The sequence below is a fragment of the Neodiprion virginianus genome, chromosome 5 (assembly GCF_021901495.1).
Source record: "Neodiprion virginianus isolate iyNeoVirg1 chromosome 5, iyNeoVirg1.1, whole genome shotgun sequence".
Classification (NCBI taxonomy): domain Eukaryota; kingdom Metazoa; phylum Arthropoda; class Insecta; order Hymenoptera; family Diprionidae; genus Neodiprion; species Neodiprion virginianus.
Genome location: NC_060881.1, coordinates 13,369,118 through 13,396,348, shown reverse-complemented (window position 1 = coordinate 13,396,348; position 27,231 = coordinate 13,369,118). Strand labels below are relative to the sequence as shown.

Below are 27,231 nucleotides of genomic sequence, written 5' to 3'. Positions count from 1 at the left end.
CATCCGCTACTACATTACTTTTTCCCGAAACAAGTTCGATCAGGCATGAGTATTCCTCCAACCTGAATCTCCAACGCAACAGGCGTTGACTGGGGTGTACGCAATTTTTCAGCCATACGAGTGCACGATGATCGGTGCGGATGATGAAGGGTTTATCCGGTATATTGAGCAAATATACTCTTGGTCTCTTGACGGATCATACAACAGCAAGCATCTCCTTCTCTGTCGTGCTGTAATTCTTTTCCGCATCATTCAAGGTTCGAGATAAGAAATATATGGGGTGGCCGTCTTGAGATAGTACGGCTCCAATTCCATCGTTTGACGCGTCGGTGGTTACGACGCGGCGACGTATCGTTTAGCTGGGTCTGATCTCAGAAGTATCTGTGGCGTGACCAACATTTCTTTCAGGGTTTCGAAGGCTTCTTGGCAGGCTGGTGACCAATCCCATGGGGTGTCCTTTCTTGTTAACCTTGTTCATGGTTTCGCTAACATTAAATAGTTTTGTATAAACTTTCAGTAATATCTCGTCAAACCAAGGAAAGATCAAATTGTCTTAACGTTGACTGGAACGGGTAATTGTTGAATCGCTCTAGTCTTCTCCGGATCTGGTTTGCTTCCTTCGTCAGTGATGACATATCTGAGGTATCTTACTTCAGTTTTCATGAAGGCGCACTTCTCTGGTTGGAGTTTCAGGTTACATTGTCTTAAACGCTGAAATACGGTTCTTACATTTTGATGGTGTTCTTCCTCCGTTTCACCAAAAATTATTATGTCATCAATGTAGACGCAACAGATCTTCTGATTCAATCCTCTCAGCGCATCGTTCATCATGGGTTGGAAGGTCGCAGGAGCGTTTTGTAATCCGAAATGCATTCGTTGGTATTCAAAATGCCCGTCGGGGGTTGAGAGGGCAGTATATTTCTTGGAGTCAGCAGCCATGTTGATCTGTTGAAAGCCTGCGGCCATGTCGACAGTGGTAAAGAACTTGGCCCTTCCCATGTGGTCTAGTAAATCCTCGATTATCGGTATCAGATAAGAATCCTGAACGGTAAGTTCATTAATCTTCCTGAAATCGATCACAATTCTATACTTGGGTTTTCCGTCGGGGCCCGGTTTTTTGGGTACAACCCAAACTGGCGAGTTGTATGGTGACTCGGATTCCGTTATTATTCCTTGTTTCAACATTTTCTGTACTCCCTCCTTAACGACCTACAGGTGCAGCTGTGGAGCACGGAAACTTTTCACATTCACAACGCGTTGAGGATCTGACAACTCGATACGATGTTCAGTCATTGAAGTTCCATTGACCATGTCTTCCTCCTGTATGGCAAAGATATCGCTGAAATCCTGAAGAATACTCCAAATTTCTTTCTGGTACTCCTTCGGTAGGTTTTTCAAGTCGACAGTATGTTGGAGCGCCTGCTCTCTTTCACCACGTGGTTGTAGCCATACACCCGAGGTTGACATACTCTTTACTCAGTGGACTTGGACGTTCTCTAGTCCGAGCTCGATATCTTCGCCTTCGACGGTGGTGATGATTCCATAAGCAGTACCATGATTGTCCGTGTGTACAATCTGCACCGGGATATTTTCCATAGGCATTCCGTCTCTATAGACCATGCGTAACATGAGATCGAGATTCTTTTCGTCGGTATCGATGGCAATTCTGTTCACCGAATTAGGTTTAAATCGAATTTTTCGGTCGCTGCTAAGGTGGTGTGTCTTATTCTTCAGTGTGAGCGTCGAGGCATTCAACTGGATACCTCGTCTCCTCATAAATGGGTTTCCCATGATTCCATCTTCTTCGTCAGGCAGATAATCGTCTAGTATTATGACAAATTCGTCCTTTAGTCCCATATGAGTTAACACAGCAATTTTGTTCGCCGAATTTAATGCTTTGCCTGTCTTAAAGGAAATTTTGCGTTTGATAATTGGACAAATTTGTTTATCCGATGGATGAATAAACTTCCGTTTTATGGTTTATCGATGCACCTGTATCGACCATAAGGGCTACTCCTTGCTTTGTTTCTTCAAATTTTATCACAGCACACTGTAATAGCCCCTGTGAAACTGAACATACGCGGGCTCCTGTTGACACTCATCCTCTAATTTGTCCTCCTGTCCCTTTATTTCCTCTTCCTCTGACTGGAGTTTCTCTGACGTGCAATTGACTTGGTCGTTGGGCGGTTTGTCTTCGAGGCTGGCGTTTTGAATATTTACGTCTCGCTTATTGTCGTTAGTATTAGAGCGTTGGTCGTTCTTTGGTCGGCGCGGAGCGTAACAGTTCCGGCTGTAGTGTCCTTTGGTTCCGCAGTTATGACATACTGCTTGTTGTTCATGGGTGGTCCGATGTGTGTTACAGGTGTGGCATTCACATCTCTGGAGTTCTTTATCTTCATCTTGTTCCGCTTTGTCGTGGTGATGGACAGACGCTGGTGGTCGAGGAGTTGACCTTGGCCAGTTCGTCGAGGTTCTTTGTTGTACCTGGAATCTTCGCGTATCTGATGCGCTGCCTGGCCCGTGAATTTGGGACTGTTCCAAAACGTGGGTTTCGAGGCTATGTCGTTACTGTTCACCAGCTATTGTCGATGCATTCGGAAATTCAATTCCTCGCCTTCGGCTCCTTTCGCGGTCTTCTGGGCTTTTAGTAACTTGAAGTACTAACGGTTTTTGACTTGATGGAATATTCTCTGATTGAGTCCGTACAGATAGTACTGGCACACTCTATTTTCGAGGTCTTGAAGATTGGGATCGATGTTCGCTTGTAGTTGTTGATTCAAGAAGGCAGCTACGAGATCTTGGTGGATCTGATTGAATTTGAGATTGTAGGCGTCCACAGTGTCGCCCTTTCAGCCTGTTCTGCCAAGCTCCATTTCCAATGTGGTGGCACTTTTCTCGACAATGACGGCTGATCTTATGACTTCGAGTAAAGTTCGGATTGTACGAGGTCTCCTCTGGTTGATGGTCTTCTGAAGAGCTCCTCCCGTCTTCAAGCTGATTACCATGCTCAAAAACGGGAAACGTTGGATTGGCATAACTACCATATCGGCGGCTTTTACTTGCATGATCCAAGCGTGTACATCTTCGCCTGCTTTTCCTTCCAGTCTGCGATCAATGATCTCGATGGCTTGAAACGCGGGTAGGAAATCTTGGATCGCATAGGGCTCGTCCGCTTGGCGATTTGGTTCTCCAGGGTATCTTTCGGCCGCATCGGAGCGTAGACTGACATCGTTCAAGTAAGCTTCCGTTCGTGCATACGGGCCTGGGTCTCTAGTATTCCGAGGGGGAAGCACGTCTCGGGGTGGCGCAGTTGCCGGTAGTTGAGTTCTCGTTTCGTTTCTTCGAGAGAGTTCCTTAATGTTCCTCATTATCTCCTGCTGTTGGCGTAAAGCTTCGGGATCATTCAGCAAATGGGTCATACTGAACGTTACAGTGCCCGGACGACGATGTGGTAAAGCAGCAGACATTTCCAAGGCCCTTCGTTCTCTTCTTGCTATTCTAGACGACGACGCGGGACGTTGCCACGGATATTGCTACCAGTACCTCGTGGGATTTCGTAATCCGTCGGATCAATAGGCCACTGTGGACTAGGCCTTGGTGTAAGGCGTACGTTTGGCATCCGTGATAAACGTCGGCTTTCCTCGAGAACGCGTTGCAGTGTCGAATCCGCATCCGACAAGATATCATGATTTACATTGGCTCGCGCAGTGGAGAATCGGTCATTCTCTAATAAGCGATTTTAGTGAGGAATCGGTATAGGCATCGTATTTATACTTTGATGGTCTAAGTCTGAATTGGCTGGGGAGCCCACCTCATTGATGCGCGGTGTCGGTGGCAGCAATCGGTTTTGAGCGAGCCCGTCTAATGCCGAGTAACGCGGTGGGTTCATTACGGTTGAAGGAGCTATCTGAGTAGGACCTTCCACCTCCGATTTTACGAGATGCGCGGTATCTACTTGAATTCGCGGTATCGCTCCGGTATGATTTCCGGGCGGTCTCAAAATATTAGAAACATTCGAATCATCGTTAGCTGTTAAGCGATAATAGTTATTGATTGCTTCTCGATTGGTATTACTATTCGTAAGAGCTTCCTCTCGACGATTTTCTTCGGTTAATTGGTTATTTGGTTGTTGCATTGCCCGAAACATTTGGTTGGTGACGCTTTCAAGCGTGTCTTTGGGACGCGGAACTGTCTCAGAGTTTCGACTTATTTCTACATTATTGCGACGAATGAAGTCGTGTTCACAGCGTTCTTGATTTCTCAATTGAATAAAACGGGTAACCTCTTCTATCGGCAAATCTTCACGGCGAGCAAGTTGACGCGCAGTTAACCTCTCTCTGTTTAATTTCTCTAGACCAAGACGGTATTTGCCACTTGCATTTAAATCATTACGTTCGGTGGCTTCTTGTAGCTTATTTACAAGCTGAGTCATTTGGTTTGTCAAATTCTAAAATCTCTCTTCGAACCGGGATTCAGAAGTGACGGGTTGTCCATCTTCTGCAGTCTCAACAATAGTAGGAGGTACTGCCGATCTCCGGTCATTGTTTTCGTTCTTGTCCATCGTGAATTTGTTTTTAAATTCACCTTGAATCAAGCTTTGACTTTTTTTATTTGAATGATTCAAGTTTGACTATTAAATTCTTAGTTCCGATTACGATTTTTTTTTTTATCGATGCGTTTACAGTCACTCGAGTAAGTAACAAAATGCTTGTACTTACGTTATGAGTAGCCAAATTGAGGTGTGCAGCATCACACTCGAAGATCGTCGTAGCCGTCGGTACGAGGCTTCGATGTCCTGGAGTCTCTGACAGGCACCGGGGGCAAGAATATAAGAGCAGTTAGAGTCCGAGTGTCCTTATTCTCACTTCACTTCACTTAGATGGTTTAAATGCGAAGTTTGTTGTATTCAAGGAGTGCAAAATTTCAAACTTGCTTCCTTCTCAATAAATACACAAGTTCACTATGGGAATTGTCCAGTGTAGAATCAGACGGTCTACACTCAGTCCCTGATTATCAAGCGGTCTACACATAGTCCTTGATTGTCTACGCAAGGCGGCCTTTCACTCTATCCCTTGCTAGGTGCAATTCGTAATAATTACTGTGACGGGTTTTGAGTCCGCACGAATAATATGGGTGGGGAAGACAATTAGAGACGGGGCGGATATAGTCGGTAAAACTTAGTGTGTGTATTTTTTTCTTTTGCACCAGGGCTCGACTTAAATTAAGATGTACAAAAGGGTTGTAGACGTAAGCGGTGGCTGATCACGCCTCAGCCCTTAGCGTTGCTTAATACTAACTTACAGATACGCGCGCAGGGGGGGGGGGGGGGAGGAGTGTGGGAGGTGACGGGGAATGTGGGGTCGGAAGGGTTGATATGGCGAGGGGAGGGTGGTGTAGAGTGACGGGGGGTGTGTGGTAGACAGGGTTGGTATTGCTTATAAACGCGTAGCTGAAGGTTCACGCGTGAATTTATTGGGCTCATGCACTTACTTCCAATGCTCGTCACTATGATCCGGCCGTTTGATACGCACACCGCGTTCGTTGGTTTAAATCGGATCCTGGCAGGATCGCCAAATTTGTCATGCGTAAATTACGCAACGATCATATATATTCATACGTTCATTCAAAACAGAGTTATAATAGATAACAACAATAGTGAGTGCGGGCGTTAACGCTATATTAAATTTATGTATAAGCAAAATTAGGCGTGCGTTACGCCGGGAAGCAGTATTCAGACTGCCCACCCGGTCTCTCGCCGGGCTCAGCGACAGTGCATATAAAGTGCATATAATCGCGTAATTTGAGCAGTGCTGCCTTTGATAAGGAAGCCAAGCGCGCAAAGCGTGCTATCTGCACGATGAATTTCGCACTCATTTGAATGATCCACGGCATGTTCCTACGAGAGCATGTAGAACTGTTAAATTTTATGACAAATGTTCCAGCTCTATCACAGCGGTGCAGGGACCGCGACCCGCCCCGCAGCATCCCTTGAGCGGCTTTGTTAACAAATTGAATAACTTCCTTAAAAATCGTCCTAGAGAGTTGATTTTTCTTTTAATTCTGCCTATTTTATTCTCGCGAACACGATAGTATCCTTGAAAATCAATATTTCCTAATACTTACCCCAATAATTATTGTGTTTCCTTGATTTGAATACGTTGTGATAGAGCTGGAACATTTGTCATAAAATGTAACAGTTTTATATCCTCTCGTAGGAACATGCCGGGGATCATTTAAATGAGTACGAAATTCATCGTGCAGAGTAGCCCGCCTTGCGCGCTTGGCTTCCTTATCGGCAGCAGTGCTCAAATTACGCGATTATATGCACTTTATATGCACTGTCGCCGAGCCCGGCGAGAGGCCGTGTGAGCAGTCTCAATACTGCTTCCTGGCGTAACGCACGCCTAATTTTACTTATACATAAATTTAACATAACGTTAACGCCCGCACTCACCATTGTTGTTACCAATTATAACGTAATTCTCTGTTTTGAATAAACGTATGAATATATATATATATATAATCGTTGCGTAATATTCGCATGACAACGTGATGCCTATATAAATAATTTTTCTATAAATGGCGAAGGTTGTAATAATGTAATTACATTTTGTACAGTGTTTCCACCATGACAATAGCTTTATTATATACTCAAAACGAAAAATTCAGAGTAATAATTACGAATTTCTAATTTCTTTCCTGTGCGAAAGTTGCAGAATGTAATAAGTAATTTTGTCATGGAAAATTCCAGACGAAAATCCAAGGCGGATGGGGCTCCTCCGAATAGTTACCCGAGACGGTCCATCGCTGATAAAGCGGATAGGAAGTCGTCCGTATAGATGGCTACCCACGACACGGTGATCCTTATCGGCATTCATTTCATATAAGCATTCTTGATCCTCTAATGGAAGCGAACAGTCAGACCGACGCTCGCATCATATTTCCTACGTGTGTACTTTCTTAAATATTCATTTTAATCTATAAACAAAGCAGACTATCTACTCAATGATCCATCTGACCGGTTTACGTATTTCATCATAATTCCAATACCGACTGTGTGGCAACACCCAAATAGGTTTCCACAAAGCAATTTTATTTCTTGGTACTTTCAAAGTGGAGTTGCCCAACAAATTCGTAGTAATTGTCGCGACGTGTACGCAGGTAAATTCTGCCTAATGGTAAAGGCCCTTCGGCGGTCATCAGCAAACCCTTTCAGGTAGCTTGAGAGAGAGAAAGACAGAGATATATGAGCGATAGAAAAGTAAGTATTATGCCGTTATTCTTAGACTTGTTTTTTGGGAGGAAGGAGGCCAATTCGTTCTTTTAATGAGCTAGCAGATGTTCACACTTCAGTCTCGTCTACAAAGTCATCGAGTACAGTGCATTTCATGCAGCAGTCCGATTACGTGTTACTTTATGTATTCAAAAAGCGTCGCTTTGTGCTCCAGTCTTCACACATGTAAATTTATTAATTTGTGAAAACATACATACACCACATTCATTTTTAGTTTCCAATCTGTAATACGATATTTTAGATTATAATGAATAAATTGTGTTAGAGAGTATTGATAAAAATTGTGGGTGCTTGCGCGTCAGCAAACAATGTTGTCGCGCGTTTATCCTCGGATTTCGAATCTCTGGATATTTCTTATTTTGGTGAGTGAGAATATCATTTACAAACAAAATAATTAGTACGGAGAAAGTAATGCTCCAAAACGATAACGTTTCATGAAGCATCGAAATATAATACATGTAAAATTGATTGTAACATATTTTTGGCAAACTCATTCAGCACAGTGGCAATTTCAGGATTTCCCGATTCGTTTCTAACTATCCGAGTGGACGACTCTTTAAAATGGCGTCCAATATTTATTTCATCTGCAAGGAATCATTGGGAGAACTGAAAATCTGTACAGTGAAACGAAGAGGAATCGAAACGTTGATCTTAACGAACCGATCGCGAATACCTCCACGAGGAGTTCTCCGCAATTCGATTTTGAGAATTGCTGTCTATTTTGTGAGAGTGATGCGTCGGAATTATTCGCTAAAAAGGAATCTCGAAAACGGCATACGTCACAGCGACCAGTCGGTCTTATTACGATACAAGACATTTGGCAAAATATTTTGAGTGCAGCAGCTGCGCGATCCGATACTTGGGGCAATGAAGGTTTGAACTGCGTAGTTCATGTCGATAATTTAGTCAGTATGAAAGCCCGTTACCATGCCATCCGCAGTTTTGTAAGCGAAACAAGTAATTGTTACTCAGAATTTTTTATTTATGGCTGTACCCTCTCTGTACCGTAACCTACCGACGTCCAATTACCACAAGAAAGCACACATGCTTATACCATAGCCTTTAAGATCCATACCGATCCGGATTCAGTTACCATCTTCGTGTGCAATGGTCTCGCACCAAAAATCTGCATACAACATACCATCTGTGGTTTCGCAAGCGAGTTTACGTTCATGTAATGCTATGCAATATAAATATATTGTAACGGATACGGTTAATCTTGAGACCAGAGCCTATGAGATAAATCCGTTATTGTGTGTTCTTTGTCACTTCATAATGAAAAAGTATATTTATAATGAACCCCCTCTGATGGGTTAAAAGCAGGATCAGCTTATCAGACCCAAAAAAAAACCGTGAACAGTCGAACTACGTGGACTTAGGTATCACCACAGCCGCCTTGATACGTGAATAGGCACCTTCACCCGTTGCTCCCTTCAGTAAGACAAGGGTTTGTTGGCCATTGCTTCAAGCTGGAGACAAGTGAGAGAGGCGAATTTCACCTAATCGGAGATACGGGTTTTCCATTACTCCCTTCTAATTGCGAACTCGGAGTAAACAGAGTTGCCTGCTTATTTTCTGTTTTGGGTTACTGACCTTAAACATCGCCAATCTTCCAGACCAGGGATCACCTTGGCTAGCTGTTGCTTTACTCCCCCCTCCCCCCTTTTCAAGGTGAAATTTTATGTTCCAGAAATATGTTTCACAACGTGACAGACGAGTGCATGTTTAGACAGTATATAGTTTTTAATAGCAATAATTTCAAATACAATTGGTATCGTCCGTAGACGGCGATATGGTTTATAAAGTTAATCGTAGTGAACAAAAATAAAAATGAAAATAAAGAAATAATAATATTCACAATTAAGTACGCGGCTCTAATCTATCCTTTACTAATTCCCTTTAGAAGTTCCGGGATATCGTGGACTCTAATTTGACAATAATTTTCTAATTCAGGACTAAGCTCTTTGCTTGAAATTCCTTCCTAAAATCGTGAAGCTAAATTCGAGAATGCACTCTAGACGAGTAACACTTCTTATAAATGTGACGCAACTCGGCGCTTTGCCGGACAACTAGTGCCCGCTCTTCGTGGTCCTCCAGTTTTATACTCTCCCAGAGCTGTTGTGAGATTATCTTATCGACGTCATTTCCCTATTTGTGTGTCCTGTTATGTGTCATCGTCTTGATATGCGTTGGTCAGCGGCCGTCGTCTTTGTTCATTATTTTGGGTTCATGTAGGTCACTGTCGATATCGATGGTGGTCTCGATCAGCTGTCCGTTACAGTTGTGTCGTGATTTGTGTATGTTACGGGCAGCATTGATGTCAATGCGATCTTGAAGAGCTGTCCGTTACAATATATATGTCATTTTCATGTCTTTACTTTGGGGCATTCCATACCAAAACGATCAAAATTCTACGGCGAGGTCTCAGATTTTTTAAATAATTTTTGTATAAAAGTACATGACGAAAAACTCATTCGGTAATTTGTTCAGAATTTTTCGACCCAGCGCATTTGAGTTATGATTTAAAAACTCGAAAAAAAAACCCACTTTCTAAAATCTGAAAAAATTCTGAAAAATCTTATGAAATATAACAAAATTTTTGGCGTTTATTAGAAGACGGAGATTCAGAACCGATGCAAAAACCAAAATAAGAAAAACAATTTTCAATTGCAATTAACTGCCTAACTAACAATGTTGGGTCATTTTTGCATAGGACCTGTTTTATAGAAGACATTATAACGCACATATTTTCTGAAAACATTTTTCGATAGAATGCATTTCGCAAAAGATAACTCAAAAAACTCGATTTTTAATTTTCAGTGATTTTTAATTGCTAAAATGCAACTATTTCGTGGTCGAAAACTTGAAGTCGTGAACTATAAGTCCAAAAACCTACAAAAGAAAATCGCAAGTGGGTGGCCTCAAAGAATAAGTCTCAAGTGTATTCCGACTGGACTAGGGGTTGTACTCCCTCGTCGCTAGTCGATCCTTCGCAGATTCGGCGGTCATCTATTGGCAGGGTGAGCGGTGGAGGCTGCAGCGCGCCGGCCGCCCAACTGAGATTGCGCCGGCCATGGATTCCTGCGATGCAGGGATCTTCATTGGCTCCCCCTCTGCAGCCTCGACATCCTTCTTCCGAAATCGTCGCCATTCCGACACTCTGTAATTTCCTCGAATTCGTTTCTGACTTTCTGCTTGATGCCGTTGATACTCGAATAACAAAAAGAAACAAAAAGCCTGAAACATGTTATTCACTGCTCGCTACAGTGTCCCCTCTCGGAATTTCGGATGCGTGACTCCAGTTCTGGAAATTTACAAATATTTCGCTACTCGATCTCGGAAATCCCTCACATTTGGTACTGTCTAGGGTTTTGGGAGCGACTTGTAACGGGCATCAAAAATACCACGTTACAACATATATTTTTTTTCATCTGCCAATATACGGATTTGAGCGGTGAAAACAATCGCAAAAAATGGAGACCCAGCAGGGTGATTTCTTAATGGATTTGAATGAAACCAACGCTCAAATGGTTTCATCAATAACACGTACCTACCGCAATTCACCTTTGTCGGTCAAATATTTTTTCTATTCGAGGAAAATGTCGAGTTCCACGATGCCAATTTTTTTTTGTTCGTTACTAATACACTGCCAAATATTTTTAGAATATATAGCAAAATTAAAGGTGTCGCAGTGAATGACAAGAAAAATGTCTTTTTTTCTGAAAATAGCCTTTTCGATGCCATTAAAAATACAACATCTATTGCAATACATAATTCTTGGAAAAAAATTAATTTTTTTTATGTAAAATTTTTTTTTTTGTCCGGCTTTAATCTTCCATGATATATGAAAAAAAAAATCAGTCATTAAACGACCACATTGGAGAATTCGAAAAAATTCACACAGAGTACCCTTGAGTACAACGGATCTCTCCGTTGTATCCATTCTACAATTCCTTAAGTTATCAACATTTCTCGACAAGTACCGTATTAACTCAGAAGTATCAATATGCAACCATAAGCTTCAGAGAGTCCCAGATTCGTTTGCAAATTGTGCTACTACTAACAAGAAAGCATGAAAGATTGCGCAATCCCCAAATAGTTGGCAAGAGGGGAACTTGATATGAAGTGGTCAGAATGAAGGCTGGAAATTTTTTACAGCAGTGGAGATGCTTTGGATTCTTGTATAGCAAAAATATACGTACTTACCAAGTAAAATTGAGGCATTGGCTCTCTGAACTAGTTTGTCAACTGTGTTCTTGAATTCCTTAGATTCCTTGATTCGCACCTGAGCACGTGAGACCTCTCCCAGACGAGGACGCCCAAGCAGAGTAATTTTTTCTTCATCGGTTCTTCCTTCGGGTGGTTTGTGTTTAGCGATAACTGCCATCTCCGCATCAGCTGTAACTAGAATACAAATGCCTGTGTCAATGCTGAATCTGCGTTATGAAAATGCACGTTTATACAAAGGCCACAACTTTCAAAATGTCAAAAAAATATGGTGTCATTCAAATTCCCAGTTATTTCCTCGTCCATTCAATGTGGGTCTGGAGTGGCAAGTAACGTTGAAACTGTTGAGATCAATGCTAGTGATGGCCACTTATCTGAGAATAATCGATGTATCGATTAATCGATTTCAACAAAATAATCGGACATGGCTCGATTAAATTGTAAAAATTAATCAATTTGGTAAATTTCTGCGTGTAGTCTTAATATCAGAAGAGATATTTCGATAATTCATAGTCTTATGCAAAATATTTTTAAGTTTGATAAATTTTGAGTAATTGATACTTAAATCACATACATCGATACTGTATTGCATCGTTCGTGTGAGTAAACAAGCGGCTCCAGACCCACATTAAATCGACGAGGAAATAACTAGGAATTTGAATGACACCATATTTTTTTGAGTTGAATTGATTGAATTTATTCATGTAATTCGACTTCATTTTTCTATTCCAAATAATAATAATTATTTTTCCTCAAATTCAGATAGATTTATTAAATTGAAATTGCTTCATTTGAATTCAGGTATTTGGGAATTTCCTTCTTCTCGATTTAAAATTACATTTTTATTTGAATTTAATTATTTTTCTCTTCAAACACAAAATTTTGGCACGAATCTAAAGTAATTCAAAGTAACTTGACTTATTACAACTCTTCCTAATTCAGTTATATCTCAAATTATTCTCATGATTTCAGTTATCATTTTTAGTGATTCAGTGAATTCTCATTTACTCAGTTATTTTGTGTTAACTCAGGTGAATTGTAATTGATTTACAAACCTATTGACACGTCAATTCAGCGAGTTGTTGTTCCCTCGAATTATTGAAAAATCGGATGACAATGATGAATTTAAAACTAGTGGAAAAGTTATGTTGCAAAGACACAAAAAATGTTCGGAAAGCATAATTCAGATTGATTGAATGACTAATCATGAACCCTAACGGCATATCAATCATCTAAAATCTCTAGTTTTATGCATACATCGATGATTGGAAGTGTTTTATAACATTAAATCTTAAATCCGCTGATTTATTTCGAGATTTATTTTTATTTTCACTCGTGTATGTGTGTTTCGTAGTATTGTGTAGCTGGGCATTCGCTTATTTTCACACACACGAGTGTGCGTCCGTGGGTGTGCGGCCGGCAGCGTGTGCCGCGGCAACAATACCGAGGTCAGCGCTCGACAAGGGGTACAACAGCGAGTGAGGGGAGGTGCCGATATTTACTTTGTAACCGAATAATAATAATTCACCCAGACGAACAAAACAGCAATTTCCGTGGCGGTAAATCCAGATGAAATGGTGCACTCTGATTGGCCTAACGCTATCGCTTATAATTCAAAAACTATACGTCGGACGAGCTTTCGGTAAAGAAATTCTCGGTTGCATTTCAGTCAGGTATCACGCTGGCTGGTCCGTGTCCCTCAATTTAGGGACACCCTGTATACAAATTGAGAGGAAAAGCGAAGAACGAATTTCAGTCTAAACATTATCAACATTTTACGAATCCTGCTTGATAACGTTGTTTTTTAATTGTCTCCCTCCTTCTTTTCCAACTCCCCATCAAACTGAGTTAATCTTAAGTTAAAAAACAAATTAGTAATTATGGTGAACGTTGAAAGACACATGTGTTCAAATAGTGGACTTATCGGAAAAGAGCAAGACCAGGAAGCACAAGAAAGAGAAAGAAAAAAATTTCAAAGAAGCGTCTTAAATCTAGAGATAAGTAATTCACACGCAATGATAATCAAACTGCAGAGACCCCTCACAAATTTAAGCACATCCATTAGTTTCATCTTACCCGACAGACTTATCATAGATTTTTAAATTCACAAAGCCATCATTTGGGAAAAGAATTTTCGATAATCAAAAATGCAAACTGCAAGAAGATTATTAACCTTCTAGACCTAAAAAATAACTCTAGGAAGAAGAGTAATTAGATTGACAAGTCAAAATGGCTAGTAAATCTTTCTAATGTTCCAATACCAGAACATGTAGCTGATTTTGTCAGTTTTGGACCTCAACATGGTGTTCCTATAAAGACAAATCACATTCCGACAACTAATCTTATCGCTGATTTTGAGTCCAGCATTGATAAAATTCCCTTGGAAGTTAGAAATCAAGCAAGAACCGACTTTTCAAGTGAAATATGCAATTTCAAGCACAATCCTCGCATATCTGGTCGATTTAATACCACTGTTATCAATGAAGTTAAATTGTTCCGCTCATCTCACAGAGATGTATTATTTTTAAAGGCTGAAAAAGGAAATTCCACAGTATGCATTACACGTAAAGATTATAACAATTAGATGTTAGCTCAACTGTCTAACTCCAACACATATAAAATTTTAAAACACGATCTAACTTTTACGCTACAGCAACGGGTCAATGTTTTAGCGAATCGCTGGTGCCAGTTTGACTTTATATCGAGCCAACTAAAACCTAACATATATTCAAACGTTTCGACATTGTTCGCGGGCTGAATTTCGTCAGAATTTCATACCTAATATGTGAGGTAACGTGAAGATTTCGCGCAAGCTCGAATGTTATATTAATTTTAAGAATTTCCTGTCTCTTGGATAGAGCTGCAGGATTCGGTCTCTGGACTCGCAAGGAAGGTGGAGAATGATTACTTGTCGATTATTTGATGAACTCCTGGAAGAGCTTGAACAGTTTGACCGTTTCAACTTGATTTTCGAGATAGCCTCAGAAGTTGTTTCCTCACCCTCATGTGCAATGGCACGAGTGGAATAAACCCATCATCACAGGCCGTGTAAACGGTTGAGGGTCAAACTTGATCTGTGTGTGTGAAGCACGCACAGATCGATCGCTATGAGAGGTTGACTCGTGATGCGAAATATTTGTTTCCGGAAAGGAAGTATTTAAATAATAAGTGAATGTTTCGTTCCCGTGAGGCGAGATGAGAGACAGGATGTGAAGTTTTGAATTTATTTTCCTTGTGATCTTTAAGAAATTTATGGTAATTTAGGAAGGGATAGCTCTTCCTTATTTACTTTGATAATAATTAGGTTTATCTACGGCAAGACTGAATATTATTTGCGTGATAGCCTGGTCGTCAGAGGGACGGTATTCGACAATGCGAAATCGTCGCTGACAGTTTGTTTCGATATTAATAATCATTCGTTTAGTTAGTACTAAGACAGAATATTATTTACGTGATAGTATAGTAGTCAGAAGGACTTGGATGGTAGTTCAGTTTACGTATGGCAAGACTGAATATTATTAGCGTGGTAGTCAAATGAAAGGGAATTCTACGCAAACATACCGTCACCTGTATCAAGACATCCAGTCGCAATGACAGAGACTCTCTACAGGTTCAAGTGCCCTACCTATGGATCAGAGGATTGTGAGACGATCACCGTATCTGAGCTATAAGGTCAGACGCAATGCTGTTCTTCACTCAGACACGGCTCCCTAGTACCTAAGGACTTTTTATTGAAAACAAATAAAATGTTAATACGTTGAATGCCCTCCTTTGATGGGGCGTGGTGTTTGAGGAGTCCTGGAAGGACGACTCCACGTCTCCTGATCGTGGGTCGTGTTGATATCTGGCTCCTCGTAGACGTGGGATGCTCCGTCAATATGTGCACGGATAGGTCCTTGCGTTGGACGATTCGTTGATCTACCTTGGTATATGATACAATAGATGATAGATATCGAGCCACATTTGCGCTCGTCTTTTATACTTTCTTACTGTCTAGTTTCGCAGTTTTCGGGGATAGAGATTGGTCGTGTCCCCTGAAGAAGGGGCACGGTAAATCGTGCGATTTGATTGGATTACCGGTATGTGGTGGGGTTATCGAGTGTGTAGTGAGATTTGGGCTTGTCACCACCAAGCACAATATTTGGGGGCACGCGTTGAACTTCAGGTGCCGGTACGCTAGCCAGGCGTCCCGTCACAATATACAAAGAACAGCGTCTCAGCGAGGGCTTATGGGTTACCGAAGATCCACAAAATAGACATACCAGTTGAAATCATTGTTTCCTTCCTGAAAGCCCAACCTATAAACTAGGTAAAACTTTGAATTCGTAGATCAAATCCAGCTCTGTCGTTTATAAGTCACAAATCAAGGATAGTTTCAGCTTACAAGGAACGTATCCCGGTCCGAACTCTCCGATTTGATTTCTTTTGTAATATGTTATAGTAGACTAAAAACTAAGCGACACGTATTTTTTTTTTATCGGCCATGAACATTTTAAATGGGCGAAACCACCCTTCAAAGTAAGGCAGGTCAAGGGGCGATTCGGCAGTTTCACCCACAAGAACATAATATTTTTTGAGCAATCCAACTAGAAAAGTTTTCTCATGAAGAGAAATGAAAAATGTATTTTTCTCAAGGACAAAAAAAAATTAAGGGGGTGAGCCATCCCTAAATATAATCACATTTATGCAAAAAATTGTAAAATTCAAGTCTAAAAATCTGGAAAAATATATATTGCGGATGAATACAAAAGAAAATTTACGTATTTTTGGATTTTCTTGAAAAAAAAATATTGGCCGGAGTAACTACCCCCGAACGCTGTTTATCTTGCTCGTGTCACGTGCTGAGCGGTCTCAGACGCGACGACTTAACCCTCTAGATTTCCGCAGAGGTTTATACTTATTTTTTTTTCGTGGGTTGGCAGGTGATCGTCTTCTATAGGGTGATCCCTGGGAGATGGGTTAGAGGATTCAATTATATTGTAATATACTTCTCGCAAAAATTAAGGGAACAACAAAATTTTCGCAATTTTTTGGTGATTTTCAACAGGCTGTATTTCAGTGAAAAATGGCCGTGCAAGAAATAAAAAAACAAAGCTTTTGAAGCTTGAAAACTCTAGTTTTTGAATTTTTTGGTTAAAAATTTTTCGAAGCACTATTAGCCATGCAATCCTTGGATAAAGCACGAAGAAAAAATTTTCAAAATTTTTTACATTTTTTTTTTCGCTCTACGGGCATGGAAAAATTTTTCCGAGCTAAACCAATGCATAGGTCGCATAGCCTGTTTATTCAGCTTCAAGACGCTTTTTTTTAAACTTCGATACGACCATTTGTCTTCGAGATATCGAATTTTGAATGCCAAAGGATCCTTTTTCACTCAACTGCCGATATCTCTGGAACTACTGGTCGCACAGCAAGCCGAAGGGCAGTTTCTTTTTCTGCAGAAAATTTGCTACAAAAATCTGTCAAGGTTGATGTCAAAAAAAATTTTTTTCCACCTGTAGCGTTAACGTGAAAAAAGAGCAAAAACATGCTATTTTGCCTTTTTTTGGATAATTGACTGTATCTTCGTCAATATTGGGGGGAAAGCTTAGGTTAGAAGAAAATTTTATAGCCTAATGTACCCCAAAGGTCCCCCTAAATCGGTAGATCGATCGGTTCAGCGGTTTTCCTGGACCGATTGATTGAAATTTTGAAAAAATTAAGGGAACAAGGTTTTTGTTTCTTAAGGAATTTTTGGATAATCGACTGTATCTTCGTCAATATTGGGGGGAAGGCTTAGGTTAGAAGAAAATTTTACAGCCTAATGTACCCCAAAGGTTCCCCTAAATCGGTAGATCGATCGGTTCAGCGGTTTTCCCGGACCGATTGATTGAAATTTTGAAAAAATCAAGGGAACAAGGTTTTTGTTTCTTCGGGAACCTTGTTCTCTTAATTTTGTCAAAATTTCAATCAATCGGTCCAGGAAAACCGCTGAACCGATCGATCTACCGATTTAGGGGGTCCTTTGGGGTACATTGAGCTGTAAAATTTTCTTCTAACCTAAGCTCTTCCCGCAATATTGACGAAGATACAGTCGATTATCCAAAAAAAGGCAAAATGGCATTTTTTTGCTCTTTTTTCACGTTAACGCTACAGGTGGAAAAAAATTTTTTTTGACATCAACCTTGACAGATTTTTGTAGCAAATTTTCTGCAGAAAAAGAAACTGCCCTTCGGCTTGCTGTGCGACCAGTAGTTCCAGAGATATCGGCAGTTGAGTGAAAAAGGATCCTTTGGCATTCAAAATTCGATATCTCGAAGACAAATGGTCGTATCGAAGTTTAAAAAAAAGCGTCTTGAAGCTGAATAAACAGGCTATGCGACCTATGCATTGGTTTAGCTCGGAAAAATTTTTCCATGTCCGTAGAGCGAAAAAAAAAATGTAAAAAATTTTGAAAATTTTTTCTTCGTGCTTTATCCAAGGATTGCATGGCTAATAGTGCTTCGAAAAATTTTTAACCAAAAAATTAAAAACTAGAGTCTTCAAGCTTCAAAAGCTTTGTTTTTTTATTTCTTGCACGACCATTTTTCACTGAAATACAGCCTATTGAAAATCACCAAAAAATTGCGAAAATTTTGTTGTTCCCTTAATTTTTGCGAGAAGTGTAGAATGTTTTATGGAAAGCAAGCTTTTAATGATAACAATGCAAATGAAATAGCAATTGAGAGAAATGCGGGACGAGGAAGCTTACCATGTTTTTATCTTAATGTTTGCATGCATACACCTACTCACTCTTTGGTGGCTTCTAAATTCTCACTCACTCTCTCGCACAGTTCTGATCACTCTTATCTCTACAAAACTTGATTAAGTTCGTGGCAGGACTTCAAGCACTTATTACTAACTTCGAAAGACTCACGCCTCGACGCGAGAAGCCTTCCCGACCGCGTATAGATCAGAGTATCACCCTCTGATCGTCGGTAGCGGAAAAGGACTTACAACCTCTGTACGCAATTGCTTCGAAGGAGCCGGGTTCCGTTGAGGTCGTTCTCAGCTGTCTCTAACGGGACTAACTTCGCTCGCTCGTCCGACACCTCTTGGAGCGTCGGACAGCGAGCAAGGTTTTTGCTGATTTTACAATTTAGAACAAAGGCTCGCCTCGCGACGATCACTCCTGAAACGTATGATCTCGCGCTCGCCTCATCCCGGTGTTGGTTACACCCGGGATCTGGCGGACGTGGAGACGCTAACGTTGCTGACGGTCAACTACGCCGTTGCGCTTTGGTCGTGCCACGAACTGTTTTATATAATGGTTAAATTATATGAATATAATGAATTTAAGGCTATGCTTCCTCGTCTATTTTAAAAGCGATATTAATAATTAATGACATTGGTATATAATGATATATTTTGGTGTGCATACATGCGGCGTTTGTGACACTCGAATGCACAAAATCGTCAAATTCAAGTCTAAGAATCTGAAAATAATTACATTGCGTACGAATACGAAAGAAATATGACACATAATTGCATTTCCTCGAAAAAAATATTGGAGGGGTAACTACCCTTAAACGCTGTTTATCTTGGATTTACGCGAGAAACTGGTCAAATTCAAGTTTACAAATCTGAAAAAATATACAATGTGTATGAACATGATGGAAATACGACATTTATTTGGATTTTTTCGCAAAAAAGTATTAGGGAGTAGCAACCCTTCGACACTGTTTATCTCGCGCTAACGCGAAAAATAGTCCAATTGAAATCTAAAAATTTGTTAATGTATATTGCGTATGTACACAAAATGAATGTACGTGTTTCTGGATTTTATCGAAAAAAAATATTGGACGGAACTACTTTTATGTACTGTACTTGGTTTTCTTCTTCGACAGCCAAAGTTCTTCCTGAATGCGTGTTTAGGATTGAATAAAATAAAGATGAGTAGGACGTGAACACTTGCAATCAACAGGTTTATTTAATTAACACAGATGGTACAAAGGCTTAACTCAGTGTAGACGAGTGTGAGTATTTAGGATTGAGTGTGTGTGAGTTATTTCACTGGAGAGAGTGTCTATTTTTTTGAAGCCGTAAATCTGAAATCTTTATGGCCAATTCCTTTCTGGGCTTGTAAGGCCCATTCACGTAAATCATTATCATGAATGATGAAACCGGCGTCGACAGCTGCTTTAGAATTATTAAACGTAATGTTGCGAATTCTAGCGATTTTTTTGGTGTAAGTGCCACCTTGATTTAATGAATCAGCCAATTGTCGAAGTTAATTTACAGATTTTACCCTTTTACAATTTTTTCTCGCAGTGTCCATGAGTCAACTTCTTTTTTGTCTGCTTCTCCAGAAATTGAAGGCTCTTGATTAATAATCATACGATACATCTTCGTCTTACGTACACTCATTTGTAGGTGGCACAGGATGGATAGGTAAAGTATGCATAATGTCACCTTCTATTATTTGGGCATTAGTAACTTTGTATGGTTCTTGAAAATCTAGGGATTCTTCAATCGTCATTTCCACGCAATTAAATTTATTCATCGCGGCTAATAAAATATCTTCGATGTTCTCTTTTAAATCAATTTCCATACGATTAACCGGAGTCTCTTGTGTATTTAGCGATTAAAATACGCCAAGCAAGAGATTGACGACATTTATAGGATTTTCTTTCATTTTCAGTATTGCTGAGAAAATGTATTGTAATAACTCGAATAATATCCCTTTTATTCCAAAATATTGGTACATAAGAAAGTTGAAAAAGGCGACAAAGGCAGACGAGAGACAATAAAAATTCAATTTATTTTCAGGGGTTAGAATTTTGATATTGTTATTCAATATTTATAATGCAATGAATTTAATAATTAGTTGGCCACCGTGTTGTTGTGTTTATTGAACACATTTTCAAATTGCATCATAAAAATTACATTTATATCCCACAATTTTTAAATATTAATTTACAATTAACCAAGAAAAATTTTAATTTACTTGTTACAGACATCAAAAATAATTCACAAGACAAAACAGAATAATATAATAATAATACGAGAGGAACTTGATTTTCAATTAATAACAATGAAGATATAATATTATTTCAATTCGTCTCTTTTATCAACTTATTTCTATACGAAAATATCTTGTCGAAAATTTGAAAAACTTACAAAATCCTTAACTGTTTTCTGAATGAGAAATTTATGATTTCTACACATAAACTCATATAAAATATTAAATTTTCTCTGAAAACGAACTGCCCACTTTGACGTAGCACTGACTGTGTAGAACTCACAAATAAAACTGAAAACATGAGCTACTTTATCGAAACAACCAATATGCAGTGAATATTTTCACACTTATAGAAGCAAATATGTTATGTTACGTTTAAATGGTTGCGTTGATAATGAGGCTGCTGATGATGGATAAGACGCAATATTGTGTCATGCTGCGATAAGTTACTCTTAAAGTGGTATTCTATTCTAGAATCTTTGAAAATACGAATTTATTATTTTCATTTTCTTACAGTTTAAGGTTCTAGTGTAGACTATCACTTCAAGAGTAATTTATCGCAGCATAATACAATATTGCATCTAATCCGTTATCGGCAGCTTCTTTTTGTCTGGGCACACTGTCTCTGTTCCCGAAATTGTCTTCGCTGCCGATGATTCATTTTTGAGCCATTCATGATACAGTGAGAAAATGAAAAAACGTTAACAATTCGAAACATTTCAGAGGTAGTTCCGTCCAATATTTATTCTCGATAAAATCCAAAGATACGTCTCATTTCCTGCGTATTTATACGCAATATATATATATATATATATATATATATATATTTTGTCAGATTTTTCGACTTTAATTTGACCACTCTCTCGCGTAAACGCAAGGTAAACAGCGTTCAAGGGTAGTTACTCCTCCAATATTTTTTTTCGAGGAAATCCAATTATACGTCATATTTCTTTCGTGTTCGTACGCACTGTATATTTTTTCAAATTTTTCAACTTAAATTTGACGATTCTCTGCATTCGAGCAAGATAAACAGCGTTCGGGGGTAGTGACCCCGGCCAATATTTTTTTTCGGGAAAATTCAAAAACACGTATATTTTCTTTTCTATTTATACGCAATATATATTTTTTTTCAGATTTTTAGACTTGAATTTCATAATTTTTTCATAAATGTGATTATATTTAGGGCTAGCTAACCCCCCTTAATTTTTTTTTTTTTTTTTAGTGAATAATACATTTTTTATTTCTCTTCGTGAGAAAACTTTTCAAGTTGGATTGGTTAAAAAATATTATGTTTTTGTGGGTGAAACTGCCAAATTGCCGCTTGACATGCTTCACTTCAAAGGGTGGTTTCACCCCCTCAAAGTGTATCATGGTCGATAAAAAAAAAAAAAAAATACTTGTCGCTTAGTTTGTAGTCTACTATAACATATTGAAAAAGAAATAGAATCGGAGAGTTCCCACTGGGATACCTTCCTTGTTAGTCACATCAATAAGAGGCAGAAAGCTACCCCGAGACTACATTCTTGTATCATTGGATGTAATTTCTCTATTTACAAATGTAAGTAGTATAGCAAAGCCGGTTCTACACGCAGATTCCTGTTACCGACACTTACCGACCAAGCCGCTCCGCGCAGCCCAGACTCAAACCCTTTTCCGCGATGATGTCACAGTCTGCCGTACCGGCTTGAGGTCAAAACTGTGCAACCTTACCGACAGTTGTATCGATCGAGGGTCAAAATCGTGCTGTTTTACCGACAATCTTACCGACCCCGTGCAACCTCACCGACAGTTGTATCGATCGAGGGTCAAAATCGTGCTGTTTTACCGACAATCTCACCGACCGAAGGTCTGTAGTGCTCACCTGCCAACGGTAGAGGGCGCAGCGGGGGCGAGAACTTTTTTACCGTCCCGCATTCTTCTCCCACGATAGGACTGCTGATGTGTAACATGAACCACTCCGAATTCCTTTCCCACGGTAGGACTGCTGACGTGTAACGTCAACCACCTCACATTCCTTTCCCACCTCATCAACCACGTGACATTCCAAAATTAATGGTTCCGAGAATTGTTTGTCCCCAATTCAACGTCGCACCGAAATCCTTTGACCGCATGCCGCTCGCCGTCGAAACTTGTCGAACGCATTGTTTTGTCTAACCACCTTATCAACCACGTGACATTCCAAAATTAATGGTTCCGAGAATTAGTCGCGGTACAGAGCCATAGATCTGCGGGGTCGGGTTACTATCGCTCTTGGAATGCCAAAAGGTGCGCGCGCATACACAAACTTTGATATCAGCCCCGTGACATTCCTTACCCTCCACCAAATTATGTGGTGGGGGAACGTTATATAAACGAAAAGTGAAAATTTCATCGTCAGTCTGAAGCTGTTCTTGCAAATGAGAAGTGCTCTGGAACAACGTGAGTTGAAGAAACGATTAGAACTGCTCCTCAAGAATATCGGAGAAGTAAAACGTCTGTTGAAAATCAGATCCGACCTCAATCAACTTACAAGAGATTTCGAGCACCTACAACTGGACAGTAACGACAATGGACTTCTCAAAACTGAACGAAATCGCGCGGCTGGAGACGTTTCTGCCGTTGAAAAAAGTTTCGGATCTTGAAGCCTACTTCGAATACAGAGTCAGCGGTGTTCGTCGAGTCAAAACGAAATTTGGAGACAAAATCGTTCTGGACTTGGATGACGCTTTCACGATGTTTCTGCCCAACCGACTGAACAAAGCCCTCCACGAAAATGAAGATTTGTTCCAGAAGGTGACGACAGCCAGTAAGGAGATACGGTTGCATATACGCTATCTTGGCGGACCCTACGGTCAACTTGAATTTGTATACGTATAATATTCAAACAATGTTCTGTGTAAGTCTTACGTTTAATAAACAAAAAGATTGAAATTATGAATATTTTTTCATTGTATACCTTTAATCCTACGTACGTTTTGTATCTAGAATTAAGTCTCAAAATCTAAGAAAATGTCCGAACACCACTAAGCAAAGACGGAGCGTTTCGAGCTGCGTCATGTGAACTCTACGATGAGTATTTGGACAGGTTCAGACCGGAGTGCAAGGTCGGCCGATAGCCGCGGTCAGAGCCTGCGGTGTTGGGTTACTATCGCTCTAGGAATGCAAAACTCGGTTTGAGTACAGCTCGGTCAAGGATGGGGAGCAAGGTCGAATCTTACATGAGCTTCTGAAAAAAAATTCTCTCTCTTAAGAGCTAAGGTGAAGGTATAAAATTATTTCATGAATGTTATTTAAAAAAGAACAGTTTTATTGAGTACAATTTTTAGAGTACGGTTGACGATTACTTCACAAAAATAGTACAATAATTCTATTCAACAGTGTCATGACCAGGGTGATATATTCGCCAGGAATGCGGGACCGTTCTTGTAGACGCTTCTGCGCAGTAACACAAATCGTACAGCCTCGCCATCCGGACAGTACAATGATTTTGTAGCCGATTCTGAAGTATGCAAACGTTTCGTGCTGCACAGATTGCGTTGGGTATTGTGTGAAGGCCGCATCTCAGAGCTGAAGTTTTTTGCAGGGTTTCAAGCGACGGGCAGTCAAAGTCCAACATATCGATGATTTGAACTTTCGGAACGATTTTCAGCAACCAATCTCGTTTTTCTTCTCCTTTTACGTACACGGTTTGAGCTTTGCACAGCCTGTCTTGAATGGTCCGCTCAACTTCCTCAAAAGGTATGGTTCCACAGTTCCAACGTAAGCCGTGAAAATCGCGTTCTAACCAAGAATTTTGGCTTTTATATTTGACGTCCAGTAAATTCCATTTGTAAGGTGGTTTGAAGAAAAACACTGAAGGAGATGCTTCCGAGTAGATTGAAATTACAGCCGATTCTTTTAATGTGAAGGTGTTGTTGAGAGGTCTACGAAAGCCTTGTATGTCAACGATAAGCTCCATCTTTGAACTGTGCGAGATGGTGGGAACGGGTCAGCTTTTATACCAACTTTTTCACCCCACCACTGAGCGGGTTGTATTCGACAATACGATCGTGAACGATAAAGCAGTACGCCGATGTTTCAGCGGGAAAGTTGGCTTCAGCTTCAAATTCAAGACGGATGTCGACAGGTCCGTACTTCAAAGATTCGTTTTGTTTCGAACAGTCGATAACGAATAAGGGGACGTCTCGAAGGAATTCACTCTTTGTCAGCAACGGCTCGGGGTTCTTGTCGTAGTAGGTAGCTTGGAAGTTTGCGTACATCTCGTACAGGAGCGCGTAGAGATTACGACTTATGTTGAGGTTCAGGTTACCGTACGGATAAGATTGAGAGTTTAAAAATAGCTTGACGTCCGTGATATCGCAATGATCGAAATGACTTGCGTTCTTGCCGGTCTTGTTCTTTCTACTTGTTTGGAAACTCAAAATGACGTACCGAGGTTTTTCAAGCTGAATTGAAGTTTTCACAGTCCAAACGTGTTTCGATGTTGTGGGAAGTAAGGGATATTCGTACAATTCCCAACTGCGGAAGCTCATCGAAACAGGCGGATCTCTCTGAATGAAATTTAGTAGGTCAACTTTTTTCTGATCCGCGAGTTTCAAATACGGTATTAGCCATTCCACTGCATTGATCGTGATTTTGAATTCCTCCTCCTGAGTCTGCATGATTGCGTTGACGTCAGTTTTTGATCTCGTCAAAATTAACTCATGTTTAGCGTTGACAACGATCTTGCGGTAGTCTTCGGCGAAACCCAATATCATGCTGAGCGGTATCAGTACGTCAAAGTTACCATCGGCATCGGTTAATTTTTTCTTCTCTTCTACATCGAGCCATCCAGCGTTCTCCATCAGCCAAGTCTGACCAGGGTGCAGGGAAGCGTAACCCTTCATGAGACTTGTCAAGCCAACGTTCTTGCTTCTATCAACCTCAACTGCGTTAATTTCGTAGCGAATTTCTTCAAACAGATGACAGATGGCGTTGTTTACGAGCTGTGTGTTCACAGTAGCTGTACCATCAGGTTTGAGGAGTCGTCCGTGGATATGTACCGAACTTTTGCTGGGTAATATGCATAAATCCTGATGCTGAACGGTGATTCGAATTTCATCGCTGTTGTTGAAAGTTGACGAGGCGTAAGGTTTGTGAGCGTGAATCTCGTAATGCGCAACGGATTCGTCAAAGACGACTGGTGTTTGAATGCTCAAGATTTCCTCCTCCATGGCACGTAGCAGATGATAAAAAAGCAAAATCGGATTTTTATTTGTCGGAAATTCCTCTTCCAAAAGGTGTCAGTTTAGACCCAGAGCTATCAGGAACTCCACGTTTCGAGGTGTTAGCGGTTCGGGAATCGATCGACGACTGACTTGATCGGGGCATGTCGACTTACTGATATACCTACTCTTTGACAGTCTGTTATATACAATTCCCATCGTTTATTGCGATTTGATGTGTAGTCTCACAGTAATAACTTCTCCACGAAAATTAACCAGGTCTCCGTCTTGATCCACTAACCGGAGCTGAACGTGATCTATGGTCTTGACGGTGATCGGAAGGTAAATGACGTGCGACGGTACTTCCACGATCTTATATCCTGGTGGGACGGTCGGGAAAAACTCGTGAATAGTGTGTACTTTGTGTCCGTTGACGTAGGCGCCCGTTGTAATGCTACACTCGACTCGCAACGCGTTGACCTTGAGTATAGTAACAGGCACGTCTGATTCGTGAGTTTTATCAACCTCCAATACACGTGGTGTAAATCCCAAAAGTTGAGCAATGGAATCATTCGGCTCAAAGTTAATCGTGTAGTTGCATGTGATTTCGCTGCGTAATGTATTATTGTTGGGTTTGATGGCGAGCCTGATGTCTGTATTTCTTAGCACGTTTTGAAGATACTTCTCTATGTCCTCGATCTCGTAGCTACCGGTAGGTATGGTGATCACTTTGTCAGCTACGTAAATTTTATTGTGACCGACATCAACGTTGGGAATCGAATTAGAGGTTAACAATTCTACCAAGCCAAGAGCATAACTTTTATCACGACCAAGTTCGATCGGTGGGAAATATTGTGCCTCGAGTATCGAAGAGGTTCCCGAAATCGTTAACGTTAACGAATCATCCATGACTGCGAGTGGTAGACTGACTTTGACGAATCACGCACCATGTTTATATAGCTCACCACTTAGAAATTTCAGACACAAGTGTCCGCATTCAAATGTATCATAATCCTGGTACCTCTCATGATTGTATTTGACGCTACCAACGCCGAGGTATTTTATGAGGTCTGAGGGTGGTTGAAGGTTGCCGAAACTGTCAAAGTAATCGATATTATTATCGCGTTTCTTGTATGCAACCCAGTGTGTTCCCGGACCGTCTTTGTCGTCAAGGTTGATTATAGCTGACTCGTTTTTTCGTGGACCGTTTTCGGGCATTTCGTTTCGCATGAAAACACCGCGGAAATGCGGAACCCTCAAGATTTTTGCATATTTCAACAAGTCCCAATCAGTCAACGCTCGACGTGGTAGCGTCGCATCTAGTTTTTTGAAAGATGGAGACCAAGACCTGTTTTGTACGGTTTCATATGAAGCCCTTTGCCCAACGCGATAGCTTCCATGGTTTTGTTGTGTCGTTTGCTTTCCTCCAATTCTCGTTTAGCCGCGCTCGCATCGTTCACAGCTTTTGCTATACCTGCCGCACCACCGGCTAACGCACCCGTAGCGCTGAGACCGGCAAAAATAGGAATCAGAAACGGTAGAAAACC

General features: G+C 40.5%; 1 protein-coding gene across 8 annotated transcripts in view; it reads right to left on the bottom strand.

The window, feature by feature from the left end:
- LOC124305499 (sodium/calcium exchanger 1) overlaps window positions 1-27,231 on the bottom strand; it is a 1,112,430-nt gene that overhangs the window by 631,196 nt on the left and 454,003 nt on the right. For 7 of the 8 annotated variants that reach the window (XM_046765025.1, XM_046765026.1, XM_046765028.1 and 4 more), the window contains exon 4: window positions 11,501-11,698. In XM_046765025.1, the coding sequence (XP_046620981.1) occupies window positions 11,501-11,698 (198 nt within the window). Of the gene's footprint in view, window positions 1-9,085; window positions 10,505-11,500; window positions 11,699-27,231 lie in introns of those variants that run through there. The other variant, XM_046765031.1, reaches the window with a different exon arrangement.